Source organism: Eupeodes corollae, chromosome 1 (genome assembly GCF_945859685.1).
Source record: "Eupeodes corollae chromosome 1, idEupCoro1.1, whole genome shotgun sequence".
In the NCBI taxonomy this organism is placed as follows: domain Eukaryota; kingdom Metazoa; phylum Arthropoda; class Insecta; order Diptera; family Syrphidae; genus Eupeodes; species Eupeodes corollae.
This window is the reverse complement of record NC_079147.1, coordinates 281334463-281350810: the sequence shown is the minus strand read 5'-3', so window position 1 is coordinate 281350810 and position 16348 is coordinate 281334463. Positions and strand designations below refer to the sequence as shown.

The 16348-nt window shown below is 28.7% G+C and overlaps 1 protein-coding gene across 1 annotated transcript in view; it reads left to right on the top strand.

Annotated features, from left to right (window-relative positions):
- Positions 1 to 283: 283 nt before the first annotated feature.
- Positions 284 to 16348, top strand: part of LOC129953908 (cysteine-rich motor neuron 1 protein-like) — a 354433-nt gene continuing 338368 nt past the window's right edge. Inside the window, exon 1 of the mRNA XM_056067447.1 lies at positions 284 to 528. Within this exon, the coding sequence (XP_055923422.1) occupies positions 447 to 528 (82 nt within the window). The 5' untranslated portion in view covers positions 284 to 446. The remainder of the gene's footprint in view (positions 529 to 16348) is intronic.

Below are 16348 nucleotides of genomic sequence, written 5' to 3'. Positions count from 1 at the left end.
TACAAAAATTATTAAACTATGATTGTAAATAAAACATACCTGTTCTGTGGTCAAGATATTAAGATCAATGTTCTAAGATTCGGGGCCCTAAACAAAAAAAAATCTTTTAAAAGTCTGAAAGCAACATTTAAAAAATCATGCAAGTAAATTCAATGTTTCAAACATTAAATATCTCTTAATATTTATAACAAAGCCATCGGGCATAAACAAATGTCTTAATTTAACATAAATAAAAAATTAAAAAATAATTTAACACAATTCTTTTCTTTTTATTTCCAGATTAAATTAAATTTTAAAGTATCAACAAATTTGAATATCAAATTAAATCAAAGTAATTTTTATCATATATAAAATAATAAATTTTGTGTGTTTTGTGAGAGTTTAAAATTAATACAAATAAATTAAGAACGTGCAGCTTAACACAAGGATTTTTAATCCTTGGCAATATGGCCAACATTATGAGCAGCAGAATAAAATTCATTGTTGCAGCTTTCCTCCTATTGAATTGTTCAATAGCTATTAAATCAGGTAAGCCTATTTTTTTATTTTTAAGGGAAAACGGGGTTAAGTCACACTAAAAATCAAAATAACCAATAAAAGAACAAATACTTAAAATCTTTATTACGTCTCAAAATTCACCCTAGATCAAAATTAACGTCACTAATGAAATTGACAAAATTTTTAAAATACTTATGAAATCTTATGAATAAACATTATTTAACAATAAACTGGGCTTTAAATTTAATTTGTTTTAACGTATTCATGTTAAGAACATTTATTATTATATAGATACGTAAAAAGCCACTAAATGTTAAACTTTTAAAGAATTTATGGATCATTTCGCGTTTCCTTCTTGATAATATTAACAGATTCCAACAATCCCAATTGGACATTTTCACCCCATTCTCCCTTTTCTACAAAAAGTATTTAAAGTAAACAATAAACAATGTGCAGCTCAAAATTTTGTTTTCCGTAGTGATTTTTCAATTCTAATCTCAAATACCAAGAATCAACTTTACATTTGTAAAAGGGATTACCATTTTCATTTTCCACACATATGTTGTTTCCTTAATGCTGCCAAATTTTCTATCAAACCATCCTCAACTCTCTCACTCTCTCAGCCTCATACCCATCGCACTTTCTCATAAATTCTAAAATTGGCTCATGATTTCGTTTGTTTTCAACAAAATTTTCATTCATAAATCTCAAAATTTATTATTTGGCATTGTTTTACTTTTTTTTGTATAATCTCAAAGCAGCGCGACGCTGTGTCAGATTTATGTTGAAACGAAATAAAAAAAAAGAAAAAAACGTAAACACAATTTGATTTTTTTTTTAAATCCAAAAACACACACATTTTATCAGAAGCAATCGAAATAATTTTCGGAATGAAAACAGATGACAGTAAAAAAAAAAGAAATACCTAGGCCCTGATTTGTATCTTGCATACGTTACACCTTTATATTTAAAGGTATAGAATTTCACTAATCATAATTCCACGTTACGTGCTGCTGCTGATTGATTGTGATTTCCTGTGGGTTGTATCTTTTACGTACATATTTTTTCTTAGAAAAATTATTGCTGCGTTATCGATTTAAAAATTAAAAATTAGCAGGTACCTAATAACAAAAGAGTAGCTGTAGAAATATGTAGGTACTTTTTTATTTTTTAAAGATCATTTTAATAGTTAATTTTGAGATAATTTGTGTACGCACCTTTAAGTGCGTAAGCTAACAATTTGAGAACTTTTAAGTGGGTTCAACGAGATACTTTTTTTTCTGTGCAGACAGGTGTTCTAGTTTTTGTTGGTAGGCGAAGAAAAATGTTAAGTGCAAAGACAGCAGAATTTTTTATAGAATTAGCTTTTGGACTTTTTTGTTTTTTTAGTGATATGAAAGAAATATATTTATTTTTAATTTTTATATTATTCTCACATTTTGAAGATAAACATTTTATAACAATTTCTGAGCTTAAATAATAACGAATGTCAAAAAACTGGACTGGATCGCTTTAAATTCATCTTATAAAGAGTTTAGAGTTTTAAATATTTTTCGGACAGGTAAAGATAATGGCGCAAAATTTTAAACGACTTATTAAATTGGTAAATACATTTTTAGCAATTAACCGAGTTAAAAAGGTGATTGACCTCTAAACAATTTGCTAAAGTTAGAATCACGGAATGACCAGTTTAATTTTTAGCAATTTGCTAAATTCGTATGGCAACTGTGCAGTTATTGTTATAAGAGCAGTGGATGGAATGGTCAAGTCAACAGTTGGGAACTCCAATTAATTGGTCCTTTTAAAAGTGGTTACTTTGTTGATTTTTACGAACTGTCACTTTTTGGACATGTTTGGATGTTTGTTTTTAATAAACGTCAATTAACAATTTACTTGTTGGAAGGTTTAAAATTTTGGACTTTTTCAGTGAATTAGTAAATAATAAGATTAGTAAAATGTAAAGCCCTTAACAATAATTTTTTTTTTAAGTTTTGCGCCAATTTTGTGACAAAACAAAAAACTTCAAAGTAAATGTTGCTGAACTTTTATTAATAATCTATTCTTTCTATTTCTTTAATTTATTACCATGAAAGAAATTGGAGTTGTTTAAATACATTTTTTGAACATAAATTGTCAAATATTTTAGAAATCATTCAGTCAAGTTCTTCGTAAAAGTTGAATTTAAGGACCTTAATTTAAAGAAATTTAATGAAAAACTAAGTTTTTTTTTTTCTGTCGTTCGATTTAAGGCATTAAGTCAGTTAAGTTTTGTTAAATTTAGTTTGAAAATTAATGGCAACAATACATAAAAAACAAAATAAGTTGAAATCCAATACCTTTATAAAAAAAACAATTCATTTCTTACAGTTTTTTTTTTAAGAAAACTTACAATAGAATTTTATTTAAATATTTATTATCAAATGTAAACAGCAATTTTCTTAAACTTAAAAACACAAATCTCACATAAGTGAAATTTAAATAAAAGAGTCTTATTAAAAATATTTTCTGTATTTAAAAATTGGATACTGAATGTGCAAACAATTGTTTGTTTTCAAAAATTTAAACACCATTTAAATTTTTTTAAACCTTAATTTTTCAATTTTTTTATTTCAAAATCGTTAGAAGGTTTTTTTTTTATTATTATATTATATATAACATTTTTAATTAAAGTTTTAAATTTGTTTTCGTATGCAGTTGCTTAGAATTTATTAGTATACGTTTTTGAAATATCATTTCACTTTTAATCCATTAAACTGTTTCGCCGACGACAGTACCCTCAGCCTCTACTCCTCGTTTCTAGATTCACATCCTTGTCCTTCGGATTTTGAACTTAAACGGCAGCGCATGATAAGCGCATTAAATTCTGAGGTGAGTCAGAAACCGGTATGAATTTAATGCTTCGAAAACTCAATGCTGTCTCCTGTCGCTAAACCGGAACACACCCCCGATGCCACTATCTATGAGTGGCACTTGCATCCAAGAAACTAATCAACTGTCAGTACCTGGTATGTGTATCACAGATTACCTTTTATGGAATGATCACATATTCGATATTGCTAAAAATGCTGCCTGGTGCTTAGGATTCCTCCGACGGCGCAAGAAATTTTTCACCACTTCTGTAATTTACAAAGCCTTCATCCGTCTAAAGCTTGGTAGGTGCGCCTAAAACAAGTTTAGATCTCTTGGATAGAATACAAAAAAGGGCTTTAAAAATGATAGGCGATAGAACTATAATCGAAACATTTACATCGCTAGAACATCGCCGCAATGTTTCATGCCTTTCGTTGTTTTATCGATATTTTTACAAAAAATGTTCTGTTAAACTAGCTAGTTGCATTCCACCCCTTAAACGATTCAGCCGTAATACTTGCACTTTCGGGAGTGCTCATCAGTTTACCCTTGAAGTCAATTTCGGGCGTACTTTCAAGTATAGAGATTCTTTCTTAAATCGCACATCGAGAATGTGGAATGCTTTGGCCAACTCTGTTTTTCCCTCCTATTTTGATGTTCAGAACTTTAAGACCAATGTGCACCGGTGTCTCCTCTTAAATCCTTCCCTATTTTCCTAATGCTCGAACTGTGTTTAAATATAGAGAACATACATATAAAGGGTTCTTATAACCCCTTGAGTGTATGTAAATTATAAAAAAAAAAAACAAAACAAAATATCTAATGTCGGAAAAAACAATGTAACTTTTTTGAAAAATCAATTTCATTTTCCATCATCAAATATTATTGAGACAGTATTAAAGCTAATACAGGCTAATTAACTTGAAAACAAAATAACGGTTCTATGGAGGGTACTCTTCTGGAGCAATACAAACATTTTTTTTTGTATTTTAAGAAGCAATGTTAAGGAAACATTATTTAGCGAAATTTAAAAAAAATATCGGTTTGTTTTTGAAATAATTTTAACTTTAAATTTTGATTACTACTGTTATTTTTAGTCTTAGCAAAAAATAAAAAAAAAAAAAACAGTGAATAAAGCGAATCGGCTCAAAAACTGAATTTTCAAATTTGATGTCAGTCGACCCAATGCTATATGCTGTAGGGCCCAGGACAGTTGCACGGACGAAATCGGGGACCGACTTGAATCTTGTGTTCAACATTTTTTGAAAATTTGTTTGATACAAACCTTTATTCCTAATTCTTGAAAGTTTTAAAAAATAACGTAACACAACATTTTCGTAGATTAACATAACCTTTGAAATGCTGGCATAGTGGTGTCGAATTGAAATTTGTACCCCTTCGAATTCTATTGGTTTAATAAAAGCCCTCACACATTAGGCAAGTGTGACGGCCAAACAATTTCCGCGCTAATGGGTTGCCGAACAATTTGCGTTTACAATCTATGGTTTCGGCGGAATTATGACATGTTGCACTCCCTTTTTGGAGCCAGGTAACTTAACTAACCAGCCGTACAACCTCGTTGTGATCGCCGCTAACCATTCCGTCGAAAAAAATAAGAATCTACCCTCCTCTTGAATTATATAGGGGTTCTCTTTATACAAGTTACGAACGTTTTGAATCACCCTGTAGAAGAAAATGTTTGTATCAGTCAATAACATCAAGTCTCAAGATAGTTAAAAATTAAATTTTCACCAATTGTTGGTAAAAATTGTAATGTTTTTCATTGTCAACATATTTGAGGCGGAATTCAAGTTTTACAAATTATTAGTATATTTAATAAATTTAGTAAGATTGCAATTACATTTTTAAATATTATGAAATATTAAATTTAATAATTTTTTTGCAAAAAAAAGTGATTAATTATTTTTTTTTTCAACCCATGAGCTGAAAATCAATTCTACTCAATGTATGAGCAGTATTTTGTATAGGTTTTTATTTTTGCAAATTAAATTTGATGACATTTAAGTTCCTAAAAAATTGTATTTTAGTGGTTTTGAAATGTCGAATAACGTCAACATTTTTCAATTTGACAAAGCTGACCGATTGGAATAACTTGAATTCTAAAGTTCTAGGGCTACCACTGTTAGCAACAGCGTTTTTTATAAAAACGTTGTAATTTTTAAATTTAAGACACGATATTTTAGAAATTCAAAATTGAATTCTCTAAATTAAAATTGTTTGGACAGTTAACGATATAATTTTATTATCATTTCTTAAAGTCCCTAATTCCAAAATTTTATAACAAAAATAACTTTATTCATATGTGCTCAAGGCCAAAGCAAACAGTATTTCATAAATCTTTTTTAATTTTATTATATCATTAAATTAAGTCTCATTTAAATTTCAATTTCTCTATCGCATGTAAAAATAATTTTTCGTCAAACCATCTAAAGTAGTTTTCAAGACCCCACGTATGTACATATCTTTAGTAATCTGTAATCGTATTCACACTAAGTACTATTGTTTTAGAATTTTTTTTTACCTACAAACCCCCCTTGAATCCCATATTATCTTGATTATAAATATTTTTGTGAGCCATGTTAGTTCCTTGATTTTAACTTTGATGGCCTAATTATGCCTCATAAGCACCACAACTTCAACCAAAACTAACATTTCTATTGAAAGAGAAAAACACATGTTATGATTCCATTAAAACAAAACTTTAACTTTAAATACCCCATTAAATTACTGACCCGTATATATGTTCCTTAATATACAAAAGTACATATAGCTTGTTAATATCTAGGGAATGAGAAATCTGATATTGTGCTATAAAACAATCTATGCAAGCACTCCATTAAAATACAAATAAACCTTCAAAAAATATATAATTTAGGCTTCAAGTGAAATAGAGGTAATCCTTGAGTTTGAAAAATATATTATAAGTGTTATCTTGCACGCAACATCCTTCAAAATAAAAAATCCATAGGCATAAAATATGTGCACGTAGCTAGCTAGGTATAGATCTACATTTTTAACATGAAGCCTTATGCATGATATCCCAAAAACATAACAATAATATGTTTGAAATAGTTCAAAACAAGAGTTTGCTATGGTTTTTGAAAAGATGGGGATTGGGGGTATAGCAGCTATATGAATATGATAATATATAGTTTCTCTCTCTCGCTCTGTCTAGAAAAGCACGATGGCACTAAAATTTACTTCCCAAGGCATATTAATTCCATGCAGATGCTATAAATTCCAAAAGTCCACCTTTTACTCTAGGTTATAGAGGTAAGGTATGGTAAATTTATATAAATATAGGCATGGGAAAATACCTACTTTGTAATTGCTGTACCTTACCTATTTTGCGATGGTAAACTTTGTGTGCAGATATGTGGAGACAATTAAGACCAAAAACAGAGAGTCTCATAAGATATTGTTACTTACGTATGTAATTTATTTACGTACCTGTACGTTACTTACATATATCAGTACTTTACGAACGTAGGTATAAGGAATAGGTATACAAATAAAAGGGGTGAATATTACGCGTTGCTTTATTCGTAAATTAGCGTGACAAACATCAGTAAAAGACTATTTTTAAAGCATTAGATACATTAACATGAATAATTGCTTGTTTAGGAATCATTAAACACCTTTATGTTTGTAGATATTATATGAATGATGTACTTATGTCTATTTGCCTCTAAATGTATGTACCTACCCATAATCTCGGTCTCATTTTGTGTAATAATGAGTCTTTGAGGCTTGAGAATATGTTTTGTTATTACGAACGGTTTTACCTGTTATGTCATTAAATGGGTATTTAATTTCTTTGATTGAATTATATTTTTTTTGTTTAAGGATATGAGAATGAAATTACTTATGACAATTTGAAGATATGTTGAAGCTTTCCTAAAAATTCTGTGGGGTGGAATTTCAGAGTAAAGACTTTTAAACTTGAAAATATCTGGGCTCGGAGTGTAGCTTTTGTAAGATAGTGGGTAATATAAAGAAATATTTTTTAAATTTATTTGACTTTTAAAATGTAATCTCAACATTTGTTGTTATTATTTAACAAAAGTTAAGAAACCCTTGATTGGTGCAATTCATCGAGTTTCGTAAGACTAAATTCGAAGCACTTCTTGACTCTCTATAAGTACAAATTTTCAAAAATTCTTCCTTAGTTTGTGAAAAGTAAAAATGATTCAAGTGCAAGTAGGAAAAGAGGCTAGGATGCGGCCCACACTGCCAACTTCCCATCCCATATGTAGTAAAGTAGTTTAAAGCCAATATCTCAAAGTTTTGAAAAGATATTTAAATCAAAAAATTAAATTTTACCAACTTTTATTAAATTTCTTGTTTAGGTTTAGGAAAATTGTCCATTCAATTTTATCAACATTTTTCTAAATGTTCAAAACAATATTTCTTATAAGTACAAATTAGTGGGAAGCCATAATCTCAAGTTTTTGAAAAGATATTAGAGTCGAAATTAAATATTTACCAACTTTTAGAAATGTTTTCTTTAGTCTTCAATTTTTTTATAAAAAAAAAAACTTTCAATTCGATTTTTCTCAAAATTTTACCAGATGTTAAAAATATTATTTTCCGTTGCACAAAATTGTTTTGGAGATAATGTCATTTTGTATTCGTTCAATGTTGGAGGTGACACATATATTTTTCAGTTTTTTTGATTTATAAAAAAAACGTTAATTTGAATTTTTTCAGTAAAACATATGTGCTTGGTATCACGTTACAGAATATTATGTAAAATTTAATTTAAGTCTCTAATTTTTGTTTCGTAAGATGTTTAGCATTAACCAAAATGTTCACCTTTTTTTAAACTGCTATGGTAAAAAAACCGCCCAAGCAATTTTCTTGAGAGCCATTTTTGCACCTTTCTGCCTTTTTATCTGAAAACAAAATTAATTTAAAGTTGATATCTCTTCTGGTCCCAGAGCTATGGACAATAAACGTCGCGATCTTACGGACGCATGGACATACGGACGTACGGAAGTACGAACGTACATTCACAGGCACGCACATACATCTTTCTAAAAATCTTTTATTTAGACTCTAGGGACTAGGGAAACGTCGAGAAATGTCAACAGTTTCCATTTGACAAATCGAACCCATTACAATAACTTCCTATGGGAAGTTAAACAAATTGTGTTGTAATTTCTGAAGCACGACAAGACTTGAAGCTTTGAAATATTTAGAAGAAGATGATTCCTTTCACACCAGTTATCCACTCTTGCTAGATTTTTTCAAAATAAGAAAACAATCAGGTTCATAGCTTATTTTACGATCAATTTTGGGGTCATCCACAAGAAAGAAAGAACCTGAACCATTGAAAATATTAGGAATGTCGTTTACAAACAACAAAAAAACTAATGGCCCTAAATTTCTTCCTTGTGGAACCCCTGATAAAACAGTGATGTTATACGAGAACGAGCGATAAATTTTAACTTTTTGGATTCTACATGTTAAATATTATTGAAGCCACTTCAATAAAGAATAGTTAATAGTAAGGGAGACAATTTATGGAGTAATGTTTCATGATTTATTATATACACTGCTTTCGCAGAGTCTGTGAAAATAAAATCAGTTTGGAACATTTTTTTTCATATTTGATATTACTCGTATGTCATGAAAAATCAAAGCTAAGTTGGTCGCGATTGACTTGACTACGAAACAAATCTGAAAGTTTGTTGCAAATAAGTTTTTCGGATAATTTTCGTAACGAAAAAATTTTACATACTGTTCTTTAATTAGTAATTTCCTGTTTTGTTCAAGGTTAAACAAATAGTATCCGAAAATTTGGCTTCGGATAATGAAAAATTGAAAACTATCAAAAGCAGTTCAGCTAACGCAGTTTTTTAAAAGACAAGCATGAATTAGATTGAGTCCTTCAACTTTTATTAGGATCTAATGCAGATAGAGCCTCTTTGATTTCTAAATGACTAAGGTTAACAGAGTCCTTGTTGACAATTATACCTACCAAAGGCATCTCCTGGATGGAAAGGGCATCTTATGAATACCGAAAATGAATATGAAAATAATCAGGGAATAAGTTGCATATTTTTGGAATATCACGTGTCAAGATAATTCATTCAACTAGGTATGTTTCTATACCGTAAAATAATACCTATTTGAGATTTAAGCCTTGAAAAAGGATACAAAAACGTACTTCCATTTCCAATCACCTCAGTGATTGTACTTTGTGAAACTTACATATACTTACATAGCTCATATACTTCAATTCGTTCTTCCCCCTAACATCAGTCAAATATTTTTCAAAACACTTGATTCCAAGAAAAAGAATTTGCATACCAAGTAAAGCATCACTAAAATATCAAAAACACGCATTTATCATCGCGAAACAGGAAATAAATTACTCAAGATCTTAATTTATAACACTATTATCGTTCAGGAGCAATTACAACCAAATATTATTCATCCATCCTCTCAAATGATGTTTACTATGCCCATTCAGCTGGCATGGATGGCGCCTTCGGATCTTTTCATTTGATCCCAAAATAGAATCAGAACTCCCAGCTCCTGATAAAACTTAATTGCACTTATAATAAAAATAGCAAAAATTACATGAACACGACTTTCTGCCTTTTTTACTTACACCACAGTCAGTAATTTCTGACTCACATCAATTTTTGTTATCTTCCTAGAAAAACTAAAGGCAGTTTAAAGATTTCTTGCAATGCAAATATTAAAATATTCAAATAAGCCACAGTATTGTTCGTTGGAGCTTCTGGGGCACATTCCAGTCATATGAGTCACGCTAATAAAATATAGGTAAATGGAACATTTCTTCGTACTGTTTTGTGTTTCTTTCGTCAGCCATTTGTTATTGACAAGTGACTCATATCCCTTTGGATTTCACAAAATCATCCAAATCTGATAAAGCTCATAAATATGTGGTATAAACAATATTCTATTATTACTCTTTTTTGTTGTATTTGTTTTAATCTTCCAAGGCCAAGCGCAGGCAAAGCGGTCGTCAACCGTTATTCGACCGATCATTAAAATTAAAATTAAAAAGAAAAACAAAAAGAATTATATCTTTATTTGCCTTTTGGGTATTTAAAAAATTTTGAGTATTGCAACACCCACTTCGCACCTCGAAATACACAATAATCATTTTTGTTTTTGTTTTGTTTTCTAAAATATGTGTTTTTGTTTTTTTTTTCTATTTTTATTTACTACGTAATCTCGCAGAAAGTGGTTCATTAAAATTCCACAAAGTCTTTTCTAAATTGTTTTATTAGTCATACTATATTCGCACTCACTTTTCGATTAAGAATTCATATGGGCGAAGTCGGCTATGCGATGGAGAGAAATTTGCATAGCTAGACCTTTTGGATCTTAAATGAGCAAACTATAAACTGTGTGTTTTTTGTATAGCAAGTTGTTGCGGTAGGTCTTTACATAACTTGGGTTAAAGAAAAATAATGAATTGTTGTACTTCAAGCGGTTTTCGAGCTTCGAATTGTCATTTATGAATGTGGTTTTTGATTAGGCACACATTTTGCGTTCGTTTGGAAAGCATTAAAAACAAGAGATTTCGATCGATTTTTATATAACTTTGATTTAGTGATAAAGTTTAAAAGATGAGATTCGCATTTTATTCGCTGTTTGCACCATAACTGGAGCGATGTTTGTTTTTACATGAGACGGATCCTAACTGACTATAACTCTTAAGATTTTGATTTTAAAGAAAATGAAAGTATTTTATAACTGAGCAACAAATACAGATTGAAAAACAATTTCATTTTATTACATTCCAAAAACTGTAATCAACATACTGTGTAACAAAATGTTGCATTGTCAAAATTCTGTAAAAGAAAAATCGGGTTGATAATGTATAATGTATATCTTGAGATTATTTATTTTGAAGAATATAATTTTTGGTACAGAACGAGGTATCAAAACAACATTTTTGTGAAACCTACGTTAACAAAACATTTTCATTTTAGAAAGTTGTCAGTGCAAACGTGTGTACGTTCGCAACGTTTTTATCGTCGTCCATAGTTCAAGAACCAGAAAAGATATTGACTTCAAATAAATTTTGTTAAACAGACAGTAATAAAGAAAGATGCAGGAAAAGCTCTCAAGAAAATTGCGTGGGTGGTTTTTTTTACCATACCAGTTCTAAAAAAATGTGAAAATTTAGGATATACCAAAATATCTCACGAACCAATGAAGCTAGAGACCTCAATTGAATTGTATATTATATATTGTAACGTGATACCAAACCAGTATATTTTTGGGAAAAAATCCAGTTTTTTTATAAATCAAAAAAACTGAAAAAAATTTTACAAATAAAAGATGTTTTCATCTCGAAAACGAATTTTCGAAACGAAAAAAACCGTTTTCAATATATCTGAACAAATTTTGAAAAAAATCGAATTGTATTTTTTTGCAAAAATAAAAACCTACACAAATTGAACAAAAGTTGGTAAAAATTGATTTTCGACTCAAATATCTTCTTAAAACTTTCAGTTATTGGCTTTAAACTACTTTATATTGTTGTCAACATTCAGTCAAATTTTGAGAAAAATATAAGTGACAGTGTTTTTTACCAAAAATATAATCCTAAAAAAAAGCAATACTAAAACTTGTAAAAATGTATTTCCCACGCAAATAACTTTTCAAAAATTAAAATTATTTTCTTCAAACTTTTTTTATTTGACAGAAAATATTGTTTTCGATATAAAGTAGTTTTTTTATAAAAATCCAACAGTGCCTTTTTTTATAAAGAGTAAAAATTGCAAAAAAATTTACACAAATTTGATAAAAATTGATCTTAGGTTCATGGTGTCTGTCAAATTAATTTCATTCATCCAATTTGTAAAAATTTAAGAAATACTACAAAAATTGGTAAAAGTTTGTTTTCCACTAAAAATCTATTTGCCAAAACTAGATTTTCGAACTAAACTATTTATTGATATGAAAAATATTGTTTGTAATTTTAAATTTTTTAAGTTAATAATTTAATAATTCGACGGAAACCTACAAACTTTTAAGCAAGACAAATAGACAGACGGAATGGGAAGTTATCAGTTCTTTCGATTGTGTTTTTTATACTTTATCGTAATACTTCGTAATTAAGGTAAAGATTTATTCAGTTTTGATTCAATTATTGAATCAAAAATTAAATAGGGCAAGTATTGCATTCGTGCAAAATTTCGAACTTAAGATTTTAATCAATAACATAACAATGGCAGAGAAGTCGTATAAAGAGTGGTTCTCGATTCCATCGATCTATCTGTCTTCCCCCTTACAGCCCAAACCATTTGGTCTATTGAGTTAAAACTTCGATATTAAGGTTTTAAGCCTATTCGTATTATGAGTTTTGAACCGATAGATTTTTTTTTTTTCATATTTTTGTATTGCTTCATTATTTTGCTTTTGAGTTTTCCTAAGTTTATTTCAATATATATTTTCTGCACAAGCTTTTATACTTATATCTCAATAATATTCAATGATAACAAATATTTTTATTTTTTATTTAAACAAAAATTATTAAACATTGAAATTTGATCACGAAAATGAGTTATCATTTTTTACGAAATCGAAATGTAAAGCGTAAATTTTTAAAACTCTAAATAACTGCTTAATAAAAATATTTTTAAACACAAATTTAAAAAAAGTATATTTACAAAATTAATCTACAAACAACCGCTCCAACGATTTTCAAACACAATTTTAATGAAGTTAATGTTATCTTGAGAAATCAAATGACATTTACATTTAAAAAAAACACTTTTTTGCAAGCTCGTGCGCTCAGTCGTCCGTTTTAATTTTTATTCTTAGTCATAATACGTTTCAATAAAACTAAAGATTGCTGTAATTGTATAAAAGTATAATTCCAGAATTGTTTATTAAAGGGTTTTTGACCTTTTAAAATAAACTTTTTTGGAGTACTGATAGTTAGTCTATCTGTACTAATGGTGTATTAAATAAATAAAATAAAATTCGGCACCTTGCAAAATATTTTTTTTTTGTTTTTAAGAACCATTTTGTCATTCAAATGACTTCAAAAACTTTCCATTTAATAATTAAATTTTAAGATGTTTCTGTCATAATGTTCGGGACTTTAAAACAGTTAAAAAGATATTTCGGTTTTATTTTCATTTTTCTAAAGTGTGTAAGTATTTTGTGAAATCAATTATAACAAATTTAAGTACTATTATATATTTATTCCAACCAAAAAAGTTAACAGATATTAAGGATATTTTTTATAATAAAATTTTTTGTGTGTATGTATTTTCTGAAATAAAGGTTTTTTTGTCAATTTGGTATGACGTAATTATATAGCATTATTATTGCTTCGAAGAATATTTGTTGTCAAAGTAATTTTAAACACTTTTTTATATTGTTGTAATATTTTTACCACTCACTTATTTAATATAAAATAAAATGCAGGACATGCTCACGTATGCAAAGAGTATGTTCAAAGAATTTCCTGGATTTTAAGTTTTATACATGCACCAACAGATTAAGTTTTTCTTTAAATAATTTAAATTCCATTTAGTTAAACAAAAAAAAAATTGTTTTATTATTTTTTTTTTCAAAAACCGTTGGGATTTTTTCTTTTTTTAATGATATATATATATATATATAATATTTTAATTGTTGTCCGGAAAATATTTTTGGTGTGCATTTATTTGAATGTCGTTATCAATGTTAACCCCTTTCTAAGATATCGAATATTAAATTATAAAAATAAATTTAAAAAATAAAAGTGAATATTTTATGTAACATTTTAATGGAATCGCTTAATTAGTTCTTAAAAAACTTAAAAAATAACGGTTCTATGGGGGGGGGGGGAGGTTAAACTTCTGGGGCAATACGAAAATAAGCTGTTTTTTTTGTTGAAAGAAGCCAAGTCAAAAATAAAATTCTTGGAGACAATTTAATACGAATTTATCGATGTGTTTTGGAGAAAATTTTAATTTTCGATTTTGACCTAAACATTTGTACGGGGACTGATGTTATTTTTAGTCTTAAAAAATGAAAAAATAAACGCCTAAAGCGAAATGGTTTAAAACCATACCTAATCGTCAAAGTCAATTCACTTAATGGTTTCGGCTGTAGGGTTTAGGACAGATCGACGGACGGCATCGGGGGACCTCCTTTTTTGACTTCTTTACCACCAGAATATCATGTTTGACTAAAACATAAAGTTTAAAGAAGTAAAATTGTTGAACTTATCCATAAAATAAAGTGTTAGTAAATATATTGTATTCATCTTAAGTGAAACACTAAATTTGTCTTTATATCAAATAAGCGTTTTTAATACATTGTAAAAGAATGTCAAAAAGTTATTATAGCTAACTAATCTCAAGTGAACTTAGTCCATTATTATTTTTGTGAACGACACAAGCCTATAATATATACAAAGTTCAGAATACTACATTTATAACCGAGGTTGCTCTAATCGTTTTTTTTCTAAACCAGGGTCATTATAATTCAACTCCAATCAAAAGCCTCAATTACTAGGTACACAAAAATTTAAACAATAAAAAAGCTCTTATAATATTACCTGCTAACTACAGATCACGAGTACAAAAACAAAAATAAAAACAATCAAACCTATTCATTATAATTCACAACTTAATTTAATCATATTAATTCAATTAAATAGTCATAAACTTTTGAATATCTTAAACTGTAAATGACAGCTCAATTTATAATCCTAATTTAATGCAATAAAATTAATCTACCTCTTATGTTGTTTTGTGTTTGTTTCTGTCTTTTTTTTAAATTGTTAAGTACAAAGAATATTCAATGATTAAGCCAAAAAATTAAAATAAAATCAAGTCGTCCATGCAGCTAAGCAAACATTCACTTTCCACTCCACAACACTTTTTAACGACGACGATGATGATGCCAAGAATAGATGAATGCAAATTGACCTTGACAATGAATTTTTGAATAACATGAACAAAAAACAAAAAGATACTTTTTATGATTGGATCGGATGGATCTGTTGGCTTTTTGTATCAAAAAGAGTGTGTCACTTCCCATCAACTCACTTCATAATTTATATGATCACACACTACCTACTACTCGTACGACTCTTCTTGATTAAGTTGAGTTTTTTGTTTATATTTGAATCGTAATGATGATATTACGTTTTATATTTTATTGATGATTAAAGCCAGAAATATGAAAGACCGGATATTCCATTTGATTGTTTCTGCCAGAAAAACTGCATTCTTGAATAAAGTTTTGTTTAAAGTATTCGTTTTTTATCGTTGTCTTTTGATTAAGATCCCATAAAAACCGAGATAAGGACAAATATTTTTGCAAATATGGTTTTTGAGTGTTGCGATAAGATACCGGCCCGGCCGGCGTCTGCAAATTATTTTGCTAAATTTATTATCGCACCCCTCTCATTCTTATCAGACATGCTATTTTCAAATGAAAACAAAAGAACCTGTGCTGCCATCTGCACTGAGGAATTTCGAAACATCATATCATCAGCGTTTTGACGTAGGTAACAATGCCGGCTAATTTAATTGGTATGGTGTGCTTGATGATATGGTGATAGAGAAGTGCTCGTGTGATCGCGATGCAATATATTTTTAGTTAATGATGAAGGCCGTTAATAAATTTTTAGTTTATTATTGGACTTTTAAGTATAACTTGTTTTATAATTATATTGCATTTTATTGTATATTAAGATTCCAAGAGAGATTTTATTTTGCAGAACAATGGTCTTAAGAAATACAAAATTGATTTCGTACTCGATAGTCTAGTTCAGAAAAATTATTTATCTTCTTTTATACGTCTTTGGAATTTGGAGTTAATCAATGTTAGATAATTATGAAATGGCTTAATTCAAGGGTATTCAATAGCCCTATTCTTAAATGTTTGAACCGAGTACGAATAATTGCAGAAACAAATTGACTCACAATATCATCATTTTTCAAAAGAGTGATTTCGAAACTTGAAAATGTGAAAAATTTAA